General features: G+C 35.7%; 7 protein-coding genes across 8 annotated transcripts; 5 read left to right on the forward strand and 2 right to left on the reverse strand.

Annotated features, from left to right (window-relative positions):
- The first annotated feature begins 86 nt into the window (after positions 1-86).
- On the forward strand, positions 87-2,823 carry LOC128892435 (serine/threonine-protein kinase Nek5-like). The gene is made up of 6 exons (XM_054152863.1): positions 87-612; positions 671-761; positions 1,036-1,203; positions 1,287-1,447; positions 1,521-1,677; positions 1,917-2,823. Exons 1-6 carry the CDS (start codon positions 554-556, stop codon positions 2,199-2,201), a joined length of 921 nt encoding a protein of 306 aa, XP_054008838.1. The 5' UTR covers positions 87-553; the 3' UTR covers positions 2,202-2,823.
- Positions 2,824-2,842: 19 nt separating this feature from the next.
- Positions 2,843-6,363, forward strand: LOC128892437 (MAM and LDL-receptor class A domain-containing protein 1-like). Its single transcript, XM_054152864.1, has 10 exons — positions 2,843-3,260; positions 3,337-3,534; positions 3,616-3,973; positions 4,049-4,225; positions 4,299-4,725; positions 4,794-5,138; positions 5,203-5,424; positions 5,501-5,889; positions 5,958-6,123; positions 6,193-6,363. The coding sequence occupies exons 1-10, from the start codon at positions 2,857-2,859 to the stop codon at positions 6,231-6,233; spliced, it is 2,727 nt and encodes a 908-aa protein (XP_054008839.1). The 5' UTR covers positions 2,843-2,856; the 3' UTR covers positions 6,234-6,363.
- Positions 6,338-8,069, reverse strand: LOC128892434 (rRNA methyltransferase 3, mitochondrial). Its single transcript, XM_054152862.1, has 4 exons — positions 7,543-8,069; positions 7,204-7,442; positions 6,986-7,138; positions 6,338-6,911 (listed from the first exon to the last, which is right to left on the reverse strand). The coding sequence occupies exons 1-4, from the start codon at positions 7,881-7,883 to the stop codon at positions 6,361-6,363; spliced, it is 1,284 nt and encodes a 427-aa protein (XP_054008837.1). The 5' UTR covers positions 7,884-8,069; the 3' UTR covers positions 6,338-6,360.
- A 164-nt stretch (positions 8,070-8,233) lies between these two features.
- Positions 8,234-11,271, forward strand: LOC128892247 (negative elongation factor D). Its single transcript, XM_054152521.1, has 12 exons — positions 8,234-8,387; positions 8,520-8,703; positions 8,779-8,998; positions 9,087-9,194; positions 9,257-9,406; positions 9,541-9,671; positions 9,794-9,981; positions 10,061-10,313; positions 10,407-10,617; positions 10,711-10,851; positions 10,928-11,057; positions 11,131-11,271. The coding sequence occupies exons 2-12, from the start codon at positions 8,525-8,527 to the stop codon at positions 11,163-11,165; spliced, it is 1,746 nt and encodes a 581-aa protein (XP_054008496.1). The 5' UTR covers positions 8,234-8,387; positions 8,520-8,524; the 3' UTR covers positions 11,166-11,271.
- Positions 11,208-12,634, reverse strand: LOC128892248 (protein stunted-like). 2 transcript variants are annotated; one of them, XM_054152522.1, is made up of 4 exons: positions 12,331-12,634; positions 12,063-12,193; positions 11,753-11,778; positions 11,208-11,380 (listed from the first exon to the last, which is right to left on the reverse strand). In XM_054152522.1, the coding sequence occupies exons 1-3, from the start codon at positions 12,357-12,359 to the stop codon at positions 11,765-11,767; spliced, it is 174 nt and encodes a 57-aa protein (XP_054008497.1). In that variant the 5' UTR covers positions 12,360-12,634; the 3' UTR covers positions 11,208-11,380; positions 11,753-11,764. The 2 variants fall into 2 exon arrangements, with proteins under 2 accessions (XP_054008497.1, XP_054008498.1); XM_054152523.1 differs by lacking the exon at positions 11,753-11,778 and having other exon boundaries at positions 12,331-12,598.
- Positions 12,635-13,149: 515 nt separating this feature from the next.
- Positions 13,150-16,930, forward strand: LOC128892234 (E3 ubiquitin-protein ligase znrf2). The gene is made up of 4 exons (XM_054152501.1): positions 13,150-13,978; positions 15,449-15,544; positions 15,624-15,729; positions 15,796-16,930. The coding sequence occupies exons 1-4, from the start codon at positions 13,597-13,599 to the stop codon at positions 15,851-15,853; spliced, it is 642 nt and encodes a 213-aa protein (XP_054008476.1). The 5' UTR covers positions 13,150-13,596; the 3' UTR covers positions 15,854-16,930.
- Positions 16,931-17,449: 519 nt separating this feature from the next.
- On the forward strand, positions 17,450-18,649 carry LOC128892161 (autophagy protein 12-like). Its single transcript, XM_054152332.1, has 3 exons — positions 17,450-17,990; positions 18,060-18,196; positions 18,274-18,649. Exons 1-3 carry the CDS (start codon positions 17,813-17,815, stop codon positions 18,394-18,396), a joined length of 438 nt encoding a protein of 145 aa, XP_054008307.1. The 5' UTR covers positions 17,450-17,812; the 3' UTR covers positions 18,397-18,649.
- Positions 18,650-18,688: the final 39 nt, after the last annotated feature.

Below are 18,688 nucleotides of genomic sequence, written 5' to 3' on the forward strand. Positions count from 1 at the left end.
TTTTAAAATGCGAACTTAACGACATGTATAGGGTGTTTGATAAGATATAAATTTAGTAGTATTAAAATAATACTTTATAAATTATAAGCTAGAACGATGTGTTTTGTAAACACCTTTTATGAGTAATAAATCCGTGAATCATGCACAATACATTCCCAAAATATGCTCAGATTAAATTTGCGAGTTTCGATTGCTAAATAATTTAAAAATGTAAGCATAGATAGCCTCTATTGTCCACTGATTTTAGAAGTGTCTAGTCTTAATATATTTGTTGATCTTTGGAGACGATATCGGATGATTTATCTAGATTATTTGTTTAGCATAGTAACTATCAAATTCAATATATTAAAATTATAAATGAAGCGAACTATTTGTAACTGCTCATAACGATAAAAATATACATTTCTGATATATTGAACACCTTGGAAATTGCAATGTCACAGATGAGGATGTTTATATCGTTGTCGTATCAAAATATCCGTTAGCATTCCATAATTGTTTTTGTTCGCCAACTTGTATCGTGATCTGACATACTCGGGGATATTTGCGAAAAATGTCAATGCATATAAATCATTATGTATTTGAAACATTGTTAGGAAAAGGCACTTTCGGGTGCGTATTTATAGATTCAGTTTCACGTTTCAGTTTTTTTATTATTCGTTACTTCTAGATCCGTTTATCTAGTACGAAGAAAAAGAGACTCTAAGCCGTTCGTCGTGAAAGAACAAGCTCTCAACACTATAAACGCTTTGCCCTTCAAGGTGAGACAATTAAACAAAATCATGCGATATCATAGAAGTGAGAATATCGTTTATAAAAGTGCATTTCTACGGAGAACGTGGCGATACTTAAGAATTGAAATAATAAGTATATAAGTATATTTATATGAATTTACATTCCTCCATTTCTTGTATATTTCTATCATCCTTTGGGGCGACTAAGGACGCCAGTTTCTGGTCACGCTAGATACGTTACTGATTCCGAGAAAAGCGGGCACGCGAGAAATTCAAAATTTCGCGATCTATTTATGCATAGAATATATTGGGAGAAATACAATGCCTGCACACGCTGAGACATCCAAATATCGTGGCTTATCACGGAGCTTGGATAGAGGAAAATCACAGTTACATTCTTATGGAATTCGCGACTCGGTGCACTTTGAAAGATTTGCTTGAAAAACGCCAGTCGCCGCTCAAAGAGGAAGTAAGTCGCGAGCAAAGTATAACCTCTACGAACAAAACACGTTTGAACTTTTAAACTGAACGTGTATTTTTTATTCTGCCTAGGATGCACTGTACCTGTTTTCACAAGTTGTCCTTGGCGTCCATCACATACATTTCAAGAAGATCCTCCATCGGGACTTGAAACCGGAGAACATCATGCTAACCGGAAGTCATGGAAATGTCGTTAAAATTGGAGATTTCGGCGTCTCGAAGAATTTTCAAGAGTACGATTTAATACGAACGATTTCGTAAAACTCGATTTTTATAAAATTTTTAATAGCGTAACGATCGTTACAGATTAAAAGATCTAACGAGCACGTGTTGTGCCGGATCATTTTATTACATGGCACCGGAAATGCTGAAGGGCGAAATTTATGATTTTAAATGCGATGTATGGAGCATGGGGGTCATTCTTTACGAGATGGTTACGAAAAGGCTTCCCTTCCCTGGCACGGTAAAATTATTTCTGTTTCCTTGTAGCGATAGAATTCTGTACCTCGGACACAAAGTATATATTATATAAGATAAAATATATAACATTAGTTAAGGAACTTATACGTTTATCCCATTTCGAGTTCGCGTAGTTTGTCTTCGAGGTAAAGAATCGAAATAGGATCGTGTGTATAAGTTTACAAGAAGATGTATTAGAAACTCCTCGTCTCGATATTACCGTTTTAATTATATCGTTTTCAGACCTTGGCAGAGATCATCGAAATGGCGTGTAACAAAGGCCCACGACCTCTTTGCGGAAAGACGTCAACGGCTGTCGTCAATTTGATATCGAAAATGCTGAGGAAACAACCATACTCTCGGCCAAACACGGATCAATTAGTTCTCTGCCCTTACCTCGCGCGTTTCATTGCCCTAATATATTTGAATCTTGGTCGAATCGAATGTATAGCAGATCAGGACAATAGAAGTTTCAGTCCAGAGATGTTTTTAAAGTTTCTGAAGCTTCACGAGAAACGTATGGGATAGACAGATAATTCAACGAGTAACTGTAAAAAAAAAAAAAGAAAATAGTGAAACACCGATACGATTATAACATATCCCTATCTCGATGGAATTGTCCGACGAACGGTTATCGAACTCGGCCTCTATACTAGGATCAAAAGCGTAACGACAGGAAGCAAAGGCCGGAACTGCGGAATGTTCGTTTTATTTCATCACGTGCATACCTCTCGAAAACCGTTCGGTCGGTATTTTAGTTAGAAGAATATCACCCTTCCGCGCGTAACGAAGCCGCGGTAACCGTGTTGCGACTGTGTTGTTCTTCGATGTTATAAACTCGATACGGAACGAAGGGCACCTCTCGTCTCGAACAGTAGTTTTTATTTTATTAAAGCTAAACGGTCACTGTTTAGAAAAAGATTTTTAATAGCTTTGGTCTCGATTGGTGCTACTCGTAAAAACAAAATTAAATTTAGTTAAAAAGCTTTCGAGTGAAATAGAAATATGTACATCTTGATTCTTCATTACAGTTCGTTTATTGTGCCCAAGAAGAGTGGTTGGAAGGCCTACTCGAACCGCTGAGAGTTTAGACGACACAAGTGAATATTTTCTGTACTTTACGAATGCGGCCAAGTTGTGACGAACTTAAGAATTTGTTTAGTATAAAAACATTTTGCGAAAGATGTGGTTAATTTTATTAATATCTTATTGCCTGTACTGTCTATCGCACGCTACCCCATGGCGTCCTCTGAACCCGATGCTCGGAGAACAAGTAGACCTCGTTGGTCCGATAAACGACAGTTTCATTCCCAATTGGACTAGGAGCGCCGAGAACGACGAGGCCAGAGGCGCCATCGACAGTCCCGACTTCAACGATGCGTTCAATTCAACACAAATGCCTTTCAATACTATCGATCGCGATCGCGAGCCTTTAGACGAGGTGGAACGCATCGAGCCCAGACATTGGCCAGTTAGACCAGATGTACTGTACACGCGAAACGCTCTTCCATCCACTACGGAGATCTCGTTGCCGCGGAATCCGTTTAATCCGCCCACGCTTGCTCAAAGGGATCCATCGACGCAGAGGTAAAAGGCTCTGAACAGTAATTAGAAATAATCGCAAGTGGTCTGTAACGTTTTTATGAGACCTCTCGTTCGCCAGGTACCCTGCAGTGACAGCACCACCCCCCACAGCATCCGTGGACGAGGTCTTCTGCGACTTTGGTACATTTCCAGCGCCGACACTTTGCGAGTGGCAGAACGGCAACGACGCTTTGGACTGGGTAGCTGGTACCGGTATGGGTACCAACTGGGTAGGTGGTCCTTCGAGCGACTATACAACTGGCACCATGGAAGGAGGGTACGTCTAATCCATTTCTCAAGTTTCATAGACGTTAAGACCACTTGCTAACGTTCTACTACTGACGTTCCTTGAAACTAGATATGCCTTCCTGGAGACGTCCGAGTTACCGTTTAAAGACGGCAAAGTGAAAACTTTGGGAGGATTGCTGCATAGCCCTCAGTTAGGTAGTACAGGAGTAGCCGGAACTTGCGTCATGTTCAAGTACACCATGGATGGTTTGAGTATCGCTGGCTTAAGGCTTCTGCTTCATGTGGGCACGGACGAGTATTCTATCAAGAAGGAACAAACCGAAGAGATTAGTCCAGAGAATGCAACGTTATCAACTTGTAAGCCGGTGGAAGCGTATAGCGAGCGTGTCATTTGGAACGCTCAATATTACACGCTAGGTATTTGGCAGCAGGCGCAAATACTCTACACTTATCCTGTGTTACATTCGGTAATCGATTTTCGAATAATACGTAGACGCGAAAAAATAGATAGAGCGATCGGTATATGAAGTATTTGTCGGTAGGTGATCGTCGAAGGGATTCCTGTAGATCCTACTGATCCAGCGCGTCTGTACAGAGGATACGTAGCCGTGGATGACATAGATTTGCAGCCCGGTACTTCGTGCGTTGGCTTCTGCAATTTTGCGAGCGGATTTTGCGACTGGAGCAACGACGCGGAAGATGATTTCGACTGGACGATTGTAAATTACGTTACTAGTATCTTAGTATTGTAAGACGACCATGTACATACTTTGTTAATGTTAACTGCTGCAGAGTCGAGGAAGTGGAAATCCAACGACTGGGCCAGCGACAGACAGTTCCACCGATCGCGCAGCTGCTGGCGGATACGCCTACATAGACTCCTCGTTTCCGCGTAGACCAGGAGACAGAGCCAGGCTCCTCAGCACGAGTTTTCCTGCGCCAAGTGCCGATACGCCCATGTGCATGCACTTCTGGTTTTATATGTTTGGCGCTGGGATTGGCACGTTGAAGTTATTTCTGCGCCACTTTCGTAGCCTGGACGCGCCGCTCCGAGAGATTTGGAGTTTGAATGGAAACGCTGGAAACACGTGGTTCGTTGCTCAAATTACAGTTAGCTCTCTCGACGACTTTCAACTTGTCTTCGAAGCTTCCGTTGGAAACACAGGGATGGGAGACATCGCCATCGACGACATCTCCTTCACGCAAGGGTCTTGTCCTGGTGAACATTCGTTTCGTTATATCGTTGTATTATAATAAGATGTAAGTTATATTAAACTTCCTCGACAGTTTCACCTCAAGTTGCCGCGCCAGCGCCACGTGACTGCACTTTCGAAGTGGACGAGTGCGACTGGATTAATTCGCGTGATCCGGATCGAGTCGAATGGGAGAGGGTGACTATTCAGACGCTGAGCCCGAGAAATCAACGGAAACCGTATAGCAACGGATATACGATCAACCGAAGAAACGAGTACTTCCTTAATTTGGGTCGTCCAAGAGGAGGTCCCCGATCGTCCGGTGGCGGGACGGCACAGCTCGTCAGTCGAGAGATGAAAGGCACCGATGAGCCTCTTTGCGTCACTTTTTGGTACTTCATGTTTGAGTCATTCATCGATGCGACTGGACCAAGTCTAGGTTTGTATATCATCGTACTCCTTGCGTTTGCTTCGAGTTCTTTAACGACACATTACACTTGAAGGGGTACTTCGTCTGTCTATACAAACGACCGGAGAATCTTCGTCGGAGTCTAGACCAATCTGGCAGCTGTACAATAATCAAGGACCTACCTGGAATTACGCACAGGTCAATATAAACGAGAGAAAAGATTTTAGCGTAGTGTTCGAGGGTACTTGGGGCCCTAATCGCGCTAGCGGCAGCATTGGCATCGATGATATTTCCTTTTATACCGGAAATTGTACCGGTAGGTTGCTAAACGTTAAAGTGTCGACTGTTGCTCAAAGATACTGAAATTAACAGAATTCTTAATAATGTGCCAGTGAAACCGGCAAGTGCATCGGTAAGAACGGAAGATTGTAGCTTTGAGAAAGGTTTATGCGGGTGGGAAAACATTACTTCCTCGGACAACGAGCGCGCGGTCACTTGGCAGCGCGCATTTCTTGCTCATCGCCCGGCACAATTGTTGGATAGAACCTTCGGCGCGACTGGAGATTTCGTCTTTTTTGACATTTTTACAACGAACAAAAAGTCAGCCGATGTACGGTTACGATCACCGATAATACAAACGTCACCCGACGAGGAATCTATTTGTTTCACCTTCTGGTTCGCTGCTTTCGGAGTCGAAGAATCCACCAGTTTACAAATTATTAAAGCGAATACCGAAGATGAAAACGATGAAACCGAGGGTGCTGAGAATCAGGAACAACCTGTAAGAATTAGAATGTAAATTATTATGTTATCAATTATCGAATTTTATTTAAAGATACTTTGTTTTAGTTGTGGTCGCTAACGGCAAAAGGATTTAATAACCCAAGACCGGTATGGACACCCGCGCAAGTCACCATAGATGCTCGCGTACCCTACCACCTTATTTTAAGAGGAAGCGCTAGTAACGGAGGTTTTGCTATCGACGATATCAAATTTCAGCCTCAAAGTTGCACAAGTAAGATATTTCTAGCAAACGTATTGTATAAACGTCAATAGTACGTACTTCTTTACTTACGTTTTACAGTTCGACCAGTTGCTGCTCAACCCGTCAATAATGGAAATTGAGGTATCGTATCGCATAAATTATGAATTTCATTTAAGAATTACAAACTTTTAAATCGCCAAGCTACTGTAAATATCAAGTAAATATAAAGTACATATCCAGGCTATAGATTTGTTTATGAAAAAAACTTTATTGAAGTTCATTTTGTTTTTTTATAAATTGCCTCTTCATTTCAAAGGTTACAATACCAAGAGCTACTCCCACGTTTAAACTATCAACTCCATTTAATAAAGGTATATTAATACGAACTCCCTTTCGGTCCCTTAGAAATGTATACGAGTCTACGCTCAAACCCATAGTTTCCCCGGTTAGAATAAGTACAACTTCTTTTTTCGTATAATCCAGAGTGTAGTATGGAACAATAGGTAGTTTCAATAATAATTGTTTCAGTATTGTCTTATTAATCGGAGTACTTTCGTTTATGTCATCATTGTTGATGATAATATTTGCTTTGAGAATTTCTGGATCTGTATTAAATACTCCCATACTTGCTTCGAGTATTTCTTCGCTATATTTCGATAAAAATTCATCGCCGAAATTACTATCAGCCAAAAAAACATTTGATTCTACGTCGATTAGCGATGGAATTTCATCCCACATCGGAAATGCGACGATAGGCACTCGAAAATGAGCTCCAGCTGCAGATCTGAGAACTTTTGGTTCCCATAAATCGACGCAACCTAACCAGGAAAATAGTAAAATTAGAGTTATCAAGGTTGATACAATTTATAACTTGAATTCTGTAAATTTGTACCTTTCATTAATATTAATTTTTCACATCCGACACCTGCTGCAGCTCGTATAATCGATCCTAAATTCCCTGGTTCTCTCACATTATCGCATATAATAGTAAGCGGTATCGCATTGTTGCTGGGATCTTTCTTTAAATCGGGAGTTTTAAAAATTCCTATACCAAGAATGCAAATAATGAAACCAAAAATCATACTATGTACCATGATAACACGTTAATACCTATTAATCCAGGTGAAGTAGTTAAGGTGGACCACAATTTAATCGTCTTATATGGAACTTTATATAATTTTACATCTTTAGGTAGATTCAATAAATCTAAGTCTGATGAATTATTAAATAATATCGCAGTTGGCTTTCCGCCAGCTTCGATTCCTTCTTTAATTAATCTATGCCCTTCCAAAATTATCTCTTCATTTTTTTCCCTCCTCTTCCGAGTCTTAACATTCGTCATTAACTTTCTAAAACAAAATAATAAATGTATATTCGCGAAATCTCATACTAATTTTACTTAATTTAAAATGAGTTATTTGGAGTACCAATATCAAGAAAGAAACCTACGATATAATTCTATCACCTTCCTCCAGAACTATAAATGGTGATTTCTTCTCATTTTCTTTAGTTTTAGAACTTGGAGATGCAGAAGGTTTTTGAGATACTGAAGGTTTTTTAGACGCTTCATTTAATGGCCTTCTTCTCCTCGGTTTTCGTTCATAATTATCTGTTTTTACTGTAGTGTCTTCGACATCGAAAAGTTCATCTTCGTTAACAATACGAGTCGGCATACGACTGGACCATCTTGAATATGTTCGCGGTACATCCAAATTTATACTAATTGTTTGGAGGTTTCTTAAACGACTAAGCGAACGAAGAGTACTGTGCACATTGTTAAAAAATATCATTTTTGAATACGTTTTAATACAATATTCGTTTTTATAAATTATTTGACGCAACCAATAATGGCATTGTTTGTGGATCGCTATGTGGTTTAATTCAGTTTAATTAACTATCGTATCAAGAATTAAGTAAACAACGTGTATATCAGTGCATTAGGTTAATATACAGGTTCACGGATTAAGTTAGGTTAAAGTCATGGTTAAAGTTAGTTGTAGAGGGGAAAGTTTCGTCGCGAAACTGCTTTTGAATGGAAGCGTCGATTGTGATTGGTTGCCATCAATTTATTTTGCTTAGAACCGACCCTAACCTAAAAAATGTGGAGACACGACCATCAGTAATTCCAACAAGAGTTTCGCCTCTATCAAATTGGGTTAAACTGGTTGCTATTAGTTTTGACAAGAGAATTTTGTCAAGTTTTACTTCTGTTAGACTATTTTGTGGTGATATATTATATACTTGCAAAATACAACGATTAATCATCGATTAATCTTGGTAATAAAACGATAAAAGTAAGTAATCGTTATTGAAAAACATATAATCGTCTATAACCTAACTTAATGGTATGATCTGTTTATAAATGGCATTGATAGCATGTTTACATATTTGGTTCTGATTCTTTTTATTTACCTAAGAATTTTCAGAAATAATGGAATCGGATTACGATGAAAACCATGGCGGTTGGACAGATGAAATGGCAAGAACAACTGATGATTGCGGAGGAGAAGATAGCTTTGATAATCCTCAAGAAATTTTAAATGAATGTTTAGATAAATTTAAAACACCTGATTATATTATGGAGCCTGGTATCTTTATGCAACTTAAAAGGCACGATATATTTTAAAAACAATACATAAAGGGTCTATTATATATATTATAATGATATGTTATATATTTTTCTAGGTATTTCCAAGCTGGTGGAAATCCTGAACAAGTCATAGAATTACTGTCTAAAAATTATACTGCCTGTGCGCAAATGGCGAATCTCCTTGCGGAATGGCTCATTCTTGCTGGAGTTAAAGTTTCAGATGTTCAAGCAATGGTGGAAAATAATTTAAAAGACATGATACTGAAAACATTTGATCCTAAGAAAGCAGACAAAATTTTCACAGAGGAGGGTGAAGTATGTTCTTTAAACATTAATTACCTTTAACACCAGGTACAAAATGACTGTTTAAGACACATTTGAAATTCAATGGGTTCCATATTAGACGCCTGCCTGGTTGACAGAAATGATTCAACATCCCACTTGGAGATCTCTTATTTATAGACTAGCAGAAGAATACCCTGATTGTTTGATGTTGAATTTTACTATAAAGGTAAATATACATTCGTGGTTTGAAATAGGGAACACGACTAATCTTTTCTGTCTTTTTTATAGCTTATATCTGATGCTGGATTCCAAGGTGAGATTACGAGCATATCAACGGCTGCACAACAGATTGAAGTATTTTCACGAGTTCTAAAAACCGCGATTGCTGGTTTCTTACAAAATACGGAGGATTGGCAGTCGAGTATACAGGAGTGCGCGGTTAGTTATTAATCCATTCTTGGTAAAATTGTAGCAAATTCTACCACCTTAATTATACTATTCCATTAATCGGTGCAATTGAATATATTTAAATGGTCGAACGTATTATTCGAATTTTATTTTTCTGTTAATAGAAAATGGTATGTCATGGACAACACACTTATGTTTATAGTCAAGTATTATTACAAATTCTTGCTCAAGAGTCTCGTGGCGGATTTATGATGAAAAGGCTCTCCCAAGAAATCACAAAATGCGCTCAACAAAAGTAGGAGACTCTCAAATATTTTTCTATTGTCAAAAGAAAAGAGATTTTGGGGGTGGTAATGTTACACGCTTTGCTTTACATATAGAACTTGTGCATTTAAATATTTACTCGTTCTTTTTTAGTCATCATGACGTTACTCCGATTACTATGGCACTTAACGGAGCTTCGAGTAGCCCCAGTGCATGTCAAGCACTGGCATCCATGTTATCGCGAAATACTTTAAATCCTGCAGATATTAGCGTACTGTTTCGAAATTATTCTACGATAGAGCCGCCTCCCATAGAATTACTTCGCAATCCACAGTTTTTAGGTAATAATGTTCATATACATACAATGTGAATGCGATGAATGCATACAAATTCATAATATAACATATAAATCTATTGTAGAATTATTGGTTGACGCCCTTTTTAAACCAGGCGTGAAAATTAATCCAGAGCATAAGTCAAAATACATATATTTATTAGCTTACGCAGCTAGCGTATGCGATATTCCGGCTAAAAAGGGACATCCCCGTAAATTAAATAAAGATGAGTTAAAGACAACTATTCAAGCTATAGAAAAAGTTCATAATATTTGTAACATTAACAAAGGATCAACCGAACTGATAGCCGAATTACATACTTTATACCAATGTATAAGGTACGATACACGCAAATTATATTGTTAGCGCTGGTACTATATTATTATTACCCCACTATCGTAAGAGAAAGTTTATTTTATTTTTTTAATTAGGTTTCCTGTCGTAAGCGTTGGGGTAATTAGATGGGTGGAATGCACTGTAACGGAACCATCGTATTTCAAATTATGTACAGAACATTGTCCTGTTCATCTTGCTCTACTCGATGAAGTTGTAGCGTGTCATTCCTTATTACATCCAAAAGTACTACAACTTCTTGTATACTTATTTGAAAGTAAACAGGACGAACTAGAAATACTTGTGCAGGTATGGTACATGTGCGCTACTACATCTGTGATACTTAGTATAGTCTAGGTAATAATTATTATCGGTTAATTGTATATTTTTTGTAATGCACAGTTGGAAATGAAAAAAATGTTAATCGATAGAATGGTTAATTTATTAAGCAGAGGTTGCGTAGTACCGGTAGTATGTTACATCAAACAATGTTGGCAACGCGGAGATACGGATGTATCTTTAATTAGATATTTTGTTACGGAGGTATGGTAAATTATTTTATAAATTTATATAAAGATATAAAATTATTTGAGCTACGATAATATATGTATATTTCTAGGTATTAGAAGCAATTGCGCCACCGTATACTTCTGAATTTGTTCATTTATTTTTGCCTATGGTAGAAGATGAAGAAATCACGGGCACAATGCGCGGTGATAGCGACAATGATCTTGTTTCAGAATTTATCGGTAAGTATTGGTTAATTTATCGATAATGTTTTTCCAAAATTGACGTATATTATTGAAATCACATATATTTTAGTACATTGTAAAGCACATTGTCCTACTGCGAGGTGATGTTTCAAAACTTGATAAAGGTAGGTTAAATGAAGAAGAAACTTGTAACTTCGCAAAAGATATTTTTACTTCAGATGAACATATTGAAGAATTACCATACATAAATTACTATTTAATTACACTCCTATCTCTTCTGCCGTGTATAATGTGTATGGGCGCATATCTAGGAAAAGGATGACTTCCACTCATCTGTGATATAATGATTTATAACTTTTCTGTAAAAGAAAAAAAAACAGCTATTATCAACACGACGTAATTTATGCAAATTATTAAATTTTGTGAATTTGTTAATAAACACAAGTAAACCAATTTAACTCTGTAATAATAACACATTACATTATTAAGTATCATGCTATGATAAAACTGTTAGCTGTATTTTTATTTTCTTATATTCTTTAGTTATATTCGATTCGATTTAGTTATTTCAATTTTCATAATTTCAGTTTTTGGTTACATAGGAATAAAACACTTATCAATTACTATTTATGCATTCTTTACATCTGTAAATAGCATTTCATGCACAATTCAAAAAACCAGTTAATTTTACATTAATTTCAAACATTTCCAGTACACTCTTATAAACTTACAAATTGCTGACACTACTGTTTCTCAGCTGTAATAAAGATATCTTTGTAAATAATAAATAATTTATTATGCAAAACGAGTCGTGACTAGCGCGAATAATATTCTTATTTGGTTGAATAAAGAGAAATAATAGGGAATAAAGTTTGGATGTTGTTTCGTAAGCTAAGCTTTACTTCCACTGTAAGCAACAAAATCTCCTGCTCGACACGGTGCAGTTGAACAGTCTGAGATTCAGTCCCTTATTTAGTTCAAGTATTGATTAATCAGTGAATAAATATTGTTTCATTTAACGTTACTTATAAATATACTTACTAGCAGGTTTACCATCTTTCCACTGTGTGAATTTTACGTTTACTTCATCGCGTTTTATAGCCTCTGTCCTGAAATCTGGTTTCAGAGCTTGTCTGACAAGTCTCGCAGCAATTTGCGAATAATTGATATAACTAAAATAGAAAATAATTCGTTAGATAGATGTACGTAAATTTGATTATTCCTCTAAAAGCATATAAGTTATATAACATTTTCAATAATAATATTAATATTCTGTATTAACAAAAGTGTATCGAACGAATTTTCTTACTTTAGTCCTGCTTGTCTCCACCCAGACATTTTTGTTGTTACTTTTATTTCGTACTAGTACAAAATTTCGTTGTAAATGCAGCACGACGAGTTGAAACAGATCAATTCTTTGACTCTATGTTACTCTATGTAGGGCTCATAGGAAATGCTACCCATTCGAAAAACATGGACTTTGTATAGACGTTTCATTTACAAGGCAGACGACGTAAAACAAATTTCGTGTTCAATTTCATAGTTCATATCTTTACTATCAATGATGTGAAATAATTTCAAATTATAGAAAAAGAGTAACGAAATGTAAAATATCCAAGTAAGCGATTGAAAACGACAAATATGTACGACGTAATAGGGAAATCTAGAAACACGAGTGATGCAAATTACTAGTGATGGGCAGAACCCTAGGCTTCGAATAAATCTGGCTTCTTTGGAAAATGTTCAAAAGTAATTTGAAGTTACTCAACTAGCATTATTAGAGTTCAGTGGAATAGTACTAGTGGTTTTCAAATCAATTATACTTTATTTTTCATAAATGCATAATTAATACCATTATTTGCTTTACAATAGCACGATATACAATTTTAATATACTGTTTAAACATTTATCTCCTTTTACATACATGAATTCAGTAATAATTATCGAACATTGGTTAATAGCGCCATCTAGCGGGAACAGTTGGAACTATTTTTACTAGAAACTTGGACGTTTCACCACCGATGGCGCCACTGGTATTAAACCTCGCTCACAGAGCGGTTCAGTGAGCGGTGATCTTTCTGGATGCACCCATTGTTTTACTGAACAAAGTACAGTGGTCTTCTACAAAGAAGTAGCGGGATTTGGTAATTTTCCCCCGACGCGGTCATAATCCAAGGTGCCAAGATCGAAGAAATATCTAGTAGCTGATTACTAACTTCTAGGAAGTTTCTTACAAGATGTCGGGGGGTGTTTTGCGTGACAGGCCGCTAGTATGCTTTCGGACGATATGACTTGCTTATTGTGGTGCATGTCTGCAAAATTCCGGCCTACATTAAATATTAAAGTATTATAATATTGCTGACGTTAAGATTTACAATTTTAATTACACTCTCTCAACGTTGAAAACAGGAACGTTAAGACTATTCGTAAAAACTGTGTCAGTGCGTGTATCATTGCCAAGACCAGTATCTAAAATTTTTATTTTTCTTGTGATTACGAGGTACGATTTTCCTATTTGACGAAAACTCTTCTAAAAAAAGTTGAAATACAGACATTGTCATTACTTAAAATTGGGATGGGAGCTAAAGCAAGCACTGTGGCACAATCTGCTGGAGGTAATGGACAATCCTCTACTGGAACGAATGAAACTACCATGCAAAGTTTTTCTGTGCTTCGCTCTCTGCCTGGAGCTGTTAGCATGTTACAGCACCAACATCAGCAGGGTAATCAATCGCAAACATCTAGAGTATCAGGAGATAGTAGGCAACGTGCTAGGTCTCTGAGTTCAGTGCCTGACCTTTCTTCTGGAGAACAAAGCAGTCTTGCCTCTTCTGTTGGAGTTGGAGTTGGCCAAGCGCTTGGTCTACCGCAGCTTGATTTAGATGATGCGGACGAAGATACCGGACGGGTGCTGAATGCTGCTCACAGCTTGCCTTCTCATATTTGGTCTCTTAACGGTAAGTTTATTTGTTACAGGTACATTTATCAACACATGCACGCGTCATTTACAGACAGTGCTAAGATATTAATTATACTTTTAGTAATTTTCTTCTTGATATTTCAAAGTCATTTATGTTTATTTAAATACAATTGTTTTATTTGTTAAACGTTTTGTAACAATATATCATTTTATTCTGAAAATTCGATTGGTACACTAAGGGTCAGACTAAGAATGAGATATACACGATTGAATCATATCAGGAAATTGTTGATAGAACCTTTGTAACTTGTAGCATATGATAAAATGTATTAGTTATGTTAATTATAAATCTAATTACAATCATTTGGTATTATTTTTTTAAATAACATCAATCTTATTTAAAATTAGTCCATAAGTTGGTAACTGTAACTGTTAACCTTTTAATCTCTGGAGATGCTATTATGGTAACTTGTGTAGCACAGTTATAACAAATACTGCATTATTATGAATATAACCTGAAGCTGTTAGCAAGACCATGTGGAGATTAAAGGATTAATATCGATGCAGAGACTCAACCCTAATGAAGAATTTAATTTTATTTAAAAATAACATCTGTGATTCTAAAGTTGAAATAATTGACCTTGAGAATTTTGTTCTTATTATTATTCATCTCTTTAAATAGTTTATTGTCTTAAACAGTTTTTTCTTATACCCATAAGCACTAAATATATTTAGATTTCCTAAGTGTTATATACATATATATATATATATATATTAAATAGATAAATTTACGTTATTTTCAATATAATAATATAATGCGTTTTATCAATGATTATGTAACACGTTACGTGCGTGTAAGCAAGTGTGCACATAAACATAATTAGATCGTTATTCTCGATACTTTCTCATCAAACACAAATAGTAGTCTAAAATAAAATGATCATTAAACGCTTGTCACTTATTTCTAATAATATATTTCCATTATTATTTTCGTGATAATCACCGTGTTTTAAAATTAGTCTCGTTTGTAAGATACGTCAAAGTGTAATGGTATTTTTTAAATGATGAACCTAGTCGATTTTTCGAATAAGAAAAGCAAGGTTATGTCGCGATCGTAACGTTTTATGCAAACAGTTTAAATTAATTGCGTATCGAAGTAGGGGACATTTGTTTGGCGCATGTTGTCGAGGTAGTTGTCCAGGTAACCGCATGTAAATCAATTGTGATTTAACGTAGTTGCGTAAATTGTATATTGCGACCATAAAAAAAAGCTTAATTTGGAAGAATGAAGGTTTTAAGATCATATGGACGAATTAACGTTATGTCGACATTATTATGGGAATTATAATAAGTTCATGTTTAAATGAGTCGGAGACCGAGGTTGTACCGGTAAATCAAGTGAGAAGAATTTTTTATGGTACAGCTGTTATTAACTTAACGACTTTTTATTTTTTCATTATATTTCAGGACTAATGTTCGTAGATAATTCGCTTACTTTGTATTTAAGGTTTAAAGTGTCCTGTTTGCTCCAAATTTATCCTACCGGATGATATAGAATGTCACCTGGTCATGTGCCTGACCAAACCACGTCTCAGTTACAATGGTAAGCTTATACTTTTTATTATTAAACCTTTATATACTTTAGTTGTTATTAACATAGTATTTTGTATGTTTTCTTATAGAAGACGTATTATCAGACGAGAAAGGCGAATGCGTGATTTGTCTCGAAGATTTACAACCTGGTGATGTTATAGCCCGTTTACCTTGCCTTTGTATATACCACAAAAAGTAGGTTTACATTTAAGTTTATATATACGATTACATACGATATAATATTCGATCGATGTATTTCAGTTGCATCGATAAATGGTTTCAAGTGAACCGTAGTTGCCCAGAACATCCCGGGGATTGATTTATATCCACTGAACATGGAAGAGCACAACGCAACTAGTTGCTGGCCCAGAGACTCTCACCTCGATGGGAAATACTATGGGAAGAAACGGCAAAAATTTGAAAAAAGCTAGTCAAGATGGCTACTAGTCCACTGTGGTGGTTGGTGCGCGCGGTTGTTCCGACTGAATGATACATACTCAATTTGAATATGAGAACAGACATTTAATTAAATCCTTGATTATATTACTTATAAGCAGAGGACTTAAAAAATCGCCATAAGATTCAACGACACAATGCTATTACTTATATGTATCTGTAATTAATCTATTAGTACTCTATAGCTTATTATCAATTGTACCATATTTATAAATTTTACTTAGTTCTACATCTTGAAGTCGGATTAGAGTTAAGCGACATGATCTGTATTGTTATTGGTTATTACACCTTCTTTGGAAAAGGGGGTAGAATGAATCGTAGTCGCAGGGCCTGTATAATAATTAGGCGACCTCTATTTTAAATAAGTTGATTATATTTTAGTGATTTAATTATAAATCCAATGTTTCATTTTTGTTGTCTGTTGGGGAATGAATACCAGAAAGGATATTTTTGATACTTTCATAAAAGGAAGAGTTGGATATATAAAAGTTTTAAGAAACGGACTTTTACTAGTAACGATGTTGACCTGTAACAACAATAAAAGTATAGATTTAATTTCTTTATTAGAATTTAAACTTTGTGATAAATTTCATTTACTTTTTTAGAAAATCATCGTTCTCCAATTATGGGATGTAATTTACTATTAATTAAAATTAGTTATTTTATAATTAATATCTTTTTTATATGGTAAGCATTAACATAACTCGTAGTAGTTTTTGTAACAGAGATAAACGTGGTCTGTCAATTTTCCAGTAATGTACGTATTGTATATATCTGGATTAGACTTGTATTACAGAAGGTGAAAAAGTCTAATAAAGTGAACATTTCAAACCAAACTAACTACAAAAATGAATCAAGCATTCAATATATTAGATATAACGATATGAAATAAACATAAATTCTGTATTAAGAAAAATATAAAATTTACTACTGTTTTTAAAATTATAAATAGTGAGTGGTATTGTTATATTTGTGTTTCCAAGAAATTTCTTTTATTAATATAATATTCCTATATGCTAAATAGTTACTTTTTCTCTTGTTCTAATTTTTAATAATACACTGGGTATATTTAGGCTGCAGTGGCGCCATAGGCAGTAAAACATTCAAGTTTGTAGCGAAAGTAGTCCCCACAATTGTCGCAGGATGGTGCCACTAAAGAGTCGATAATTACCACCGCATTAAATAACAATTTTTAAAAATGATAAATTTCTCATATTCGTAATTGTATTGTAATGCTATAAAGCAAAGAATCGTATTAATTATGCTTTTATGGAAAAAAAGAATTGATTTATTTTTTAAATATTAGTGGTGCCATCTAGTAGTAATAGTAGGAACTATTTTCACTACAAACTTGGGCGTTCTCCCATCGATGGCGCCACTGAATACGCTCACTGAGCGGTGACTCTTTTTAGATGGCAGCCATCATATTTTTGGTAAGTATTATGTTTATAGTAGCATCACCAAGTATTTGCAAGTATCTACTTGATAATTTTTGCATTGTTTAATTTAATTTAAAAATATGTCAATTAATTTGTAGCTATCCAATCTTCGATGCCTTTATGGATAATGCGGTCTCTTTGATGCTCGATCAAATAACAATGTTTGATTAAGATTTTAAATCTTACCAATTGTTACTGTTCACTGAGATCTGTGATGTACGATGTGGTCAAGTATTATTTCTACAAGTTTCTTTCGTATTTATGACTGACATAACACCTAAAGTTAATGACATAGTAATTAAGTAATTTCGATATTACTCTGGTTTCACGAAACTGGAATTTAAATTACAATTTCTACAAAAATTTACTACGCAACGTTAACGATGGCTGAAAAGGAAGGAAACGATTTAAATACTGCAAATGAAAATGCTGTCAAATCTGAAGAGGCAGGAGAAAACTTAACAAACGAAGATGCATCAGCTAGTATCGAAATAATTCCTTCGGTAACACCTTCAGTTCGAAACGAAGGAGGACAAGTTGCTTCTAAGGACAAGGCAAAAAGTAACGTGCACCATTTCTACATAGTAACACGATTGTAGCCGATTGATTAAAATTGAACCCATTTTACAGTTGACATTTTATTGAAAGCTACTGGTAATGCCCCGATAATGAAACAAAAGAAATGGTCTGTCAGCCAAGATTCTTGTATCGGTAAAATCTCGGATTTTGTCAGAAGGTATCTTAAATTAGATTCCAATGAAAAGCTGGTAAGTATAAAGTGCAAATTATATTTGATATTATCAATGACTTATTCATTATGTAAACATCTTTCATTCTTTGTCAGTTTCTTTACGTAAATCAAACATTTGCACCTGCCCCAGACCAGGTGGTCAAAAACTTGTACGACTGCTATGGAGCGGATGGAAAATTAATACTTCACTATTGTAAAAGTCAAGCTTGGGGTTGACAAAAATTTAATCGATCGCTAACATTCTTTGTCTTCTCTCCTATTTATACGTATGTAAAAGAGATTTCAAGATCTATCGTCGTCGCGTAGATCCCAGTTTGTCAAGAAAGTTGTCATCTGAAATTGAAATCGCTTGTTTACAAAAGAATGTATTTCATTGTATGACTCGTGCACGAATACAGCTTTCCGATTTATATAAAATTACGATGTATGATATGTGTATATAAGAATAATAATAAGTCTACTCTACAGATATACGTGTACGCTCGAATCGTTATCACAAAAGATTAAC

Source organism: Hylaeus anthracinus, unplaced genomic scaffold (assembly GCF_026225885.1).
Source record: "Hylaeus anthracinus isolate JK02 unplaced genomic scaffold, UHH_iyHylAnth1.0_haploid 12002, whole genome shotgun sequence".
Taxonomy (NCBI): Eukaryota; Metazoa; Arthropoda; class Insecta; order Hymenoptera; family Colletidae; genus Hylaeus; species Hylaeus anthracinus.

Excerpts from the sequence above, each read along its gene's own strand:
- LOC128892437 (XM_054152864.1), top strand. The coding sequence starts at position 2,857 with ATGTGGTTAATTTTATTAATATCTTATTGCCTGTACTGTCTATCGCAC. Across the intron at positions 3,974-4,048 it reads CTTATCCTGTGTTACATTCG|GTGATCGTCGAAGGGATTCC; the intron begins GTAATCGATTTT and ends ATTTGTCGGTAG. Across the intron at positions 4,726-4,793 it reads CACGCAAGGGTCTTGTCCTG|TTTCACCTCAAGTTGCCGCG; the intron begins GTGAACATTCGT and ends CTTCCTCGACAG.
- LOC128892161 (XM_054152332.1), top strand. The coding sequence starts at position 17,813 with ATGGCTGAAAAGGAAGGAAACGATTTAAATACTGCAAATGAAAATGCT. Across the intron at positions 17,991-18,059 it reads TTCTAAGGACAAGGCAAAAA|TTGACATTTTATTGAAAGCT; the intron begins GTAACGTGCACC and ends CCCATTTTACAG. Across the intron at positions 18,197-18,273 it reads TAGATTCCAATGAAAAGCTG|TTTCTTTACGTAAATCAAAC; the intron begins GTAAGTATAAAG and ends ATTCTTTGTCAG.
- LOC128892434 (XM_054152862.1), bottom strand. The coding sequence starts at position 7,883 with ATGATATTTTTTAACAATGTGCACAGTACTCTTCGTTCGCTTAGTCGT. Across the intron at positions 7,443-7,542 it reads GAAGGTGATAGAATTATATC|AAAGTTAATGACGAATGTTA; the intron begins GTAGGTTTCTTT and ends ATTTTGTTTTAG. Across the intron at positions 6,912-6,985 it reads AAAATTAATATTAATGAAAG|GTTGCGTCGATTTATGGGAA; the intron begins GTACAAATTTAC and ends TTTCCTGGTTAG.
- LOC128892234 (XM_054152501.1), top strand. The coding sequence starts at position 13,597 with ATGGGAGCTAAAGCAAGCACTGTGGCACAATCTGCTGGAGGTAATGGA. Across the intron at positions 13,979-15,448 it reads TCATATTTGGTCTCTTAACG|GTTTAAAGTGTCCTGTTTGC; the intron begins GTAAGTTTATTT and ends TTTGTATTTAAG. Across the intron at positions 15,545-15,623 it reads ACCACGTCTCAGTTACAATG|AAGACGTATTATCAGACGAG; the intron begins GTAAGCTTATAC and ends GTTTTCTTATAG.
- LOC128892247 (XM_054152521.1), top strand. The coding sequence starts at position 8,525 with ATGGAATCGGATTACGATGAAAACCATGGCGGTTGGACAGATGAAATG. Across the intron at positions 9,672-9,793 it reads ACAAAATGCGCTCAACAAAA|TCATCATGACGTTACTCCGA; the intron begins GTAGGAGACTCT and ends GTTCTTTTTTAG. Across the intron at positions 10,618-10,710 it reads AACTAGAAATACTTGTGCAG|TTGGAAATGAAAAAAATGTT; the intron begins GTATGGTACATG and ends TGTAATGCACAG.
- LOC128892248 (XM_054152522.1), bottom strand. The coding sequence starts at position 12,359 with ATGTCTGGGTGGAGACAAGCAGGACTAAA. Across the intron at positions 12,194-12,330 it reads TGGAGACAAGCAGGACTAAA|TTATATCAATTATTCGCAAA; the intron begins GTAAGAAAATTC and ends TTTCTATTTTAG.
- LOC128892435 (XM_054152863.1), top strand. The coding sequence starts at position 554 with ATGTCAATGCATATAAATCATTATGTATTTGAAACATTGTTAGGAAAA. Across the intron at positions 613-670 it reads TTAGGAAAAGGCACTTTCGG|ATCCGTTTATCTAGTACGAA; the intron begins GTGCGTATTTAT and ends CGTTACTTCTAG. Across the intron at positions 1,204-1,286 it reads AGTCGCCGCTCAAAGAGGAA|GATGCACTGTACCTGTTTTC; the intron begins GTAAGTCGCGAG and ends TATTCTGCCTAG.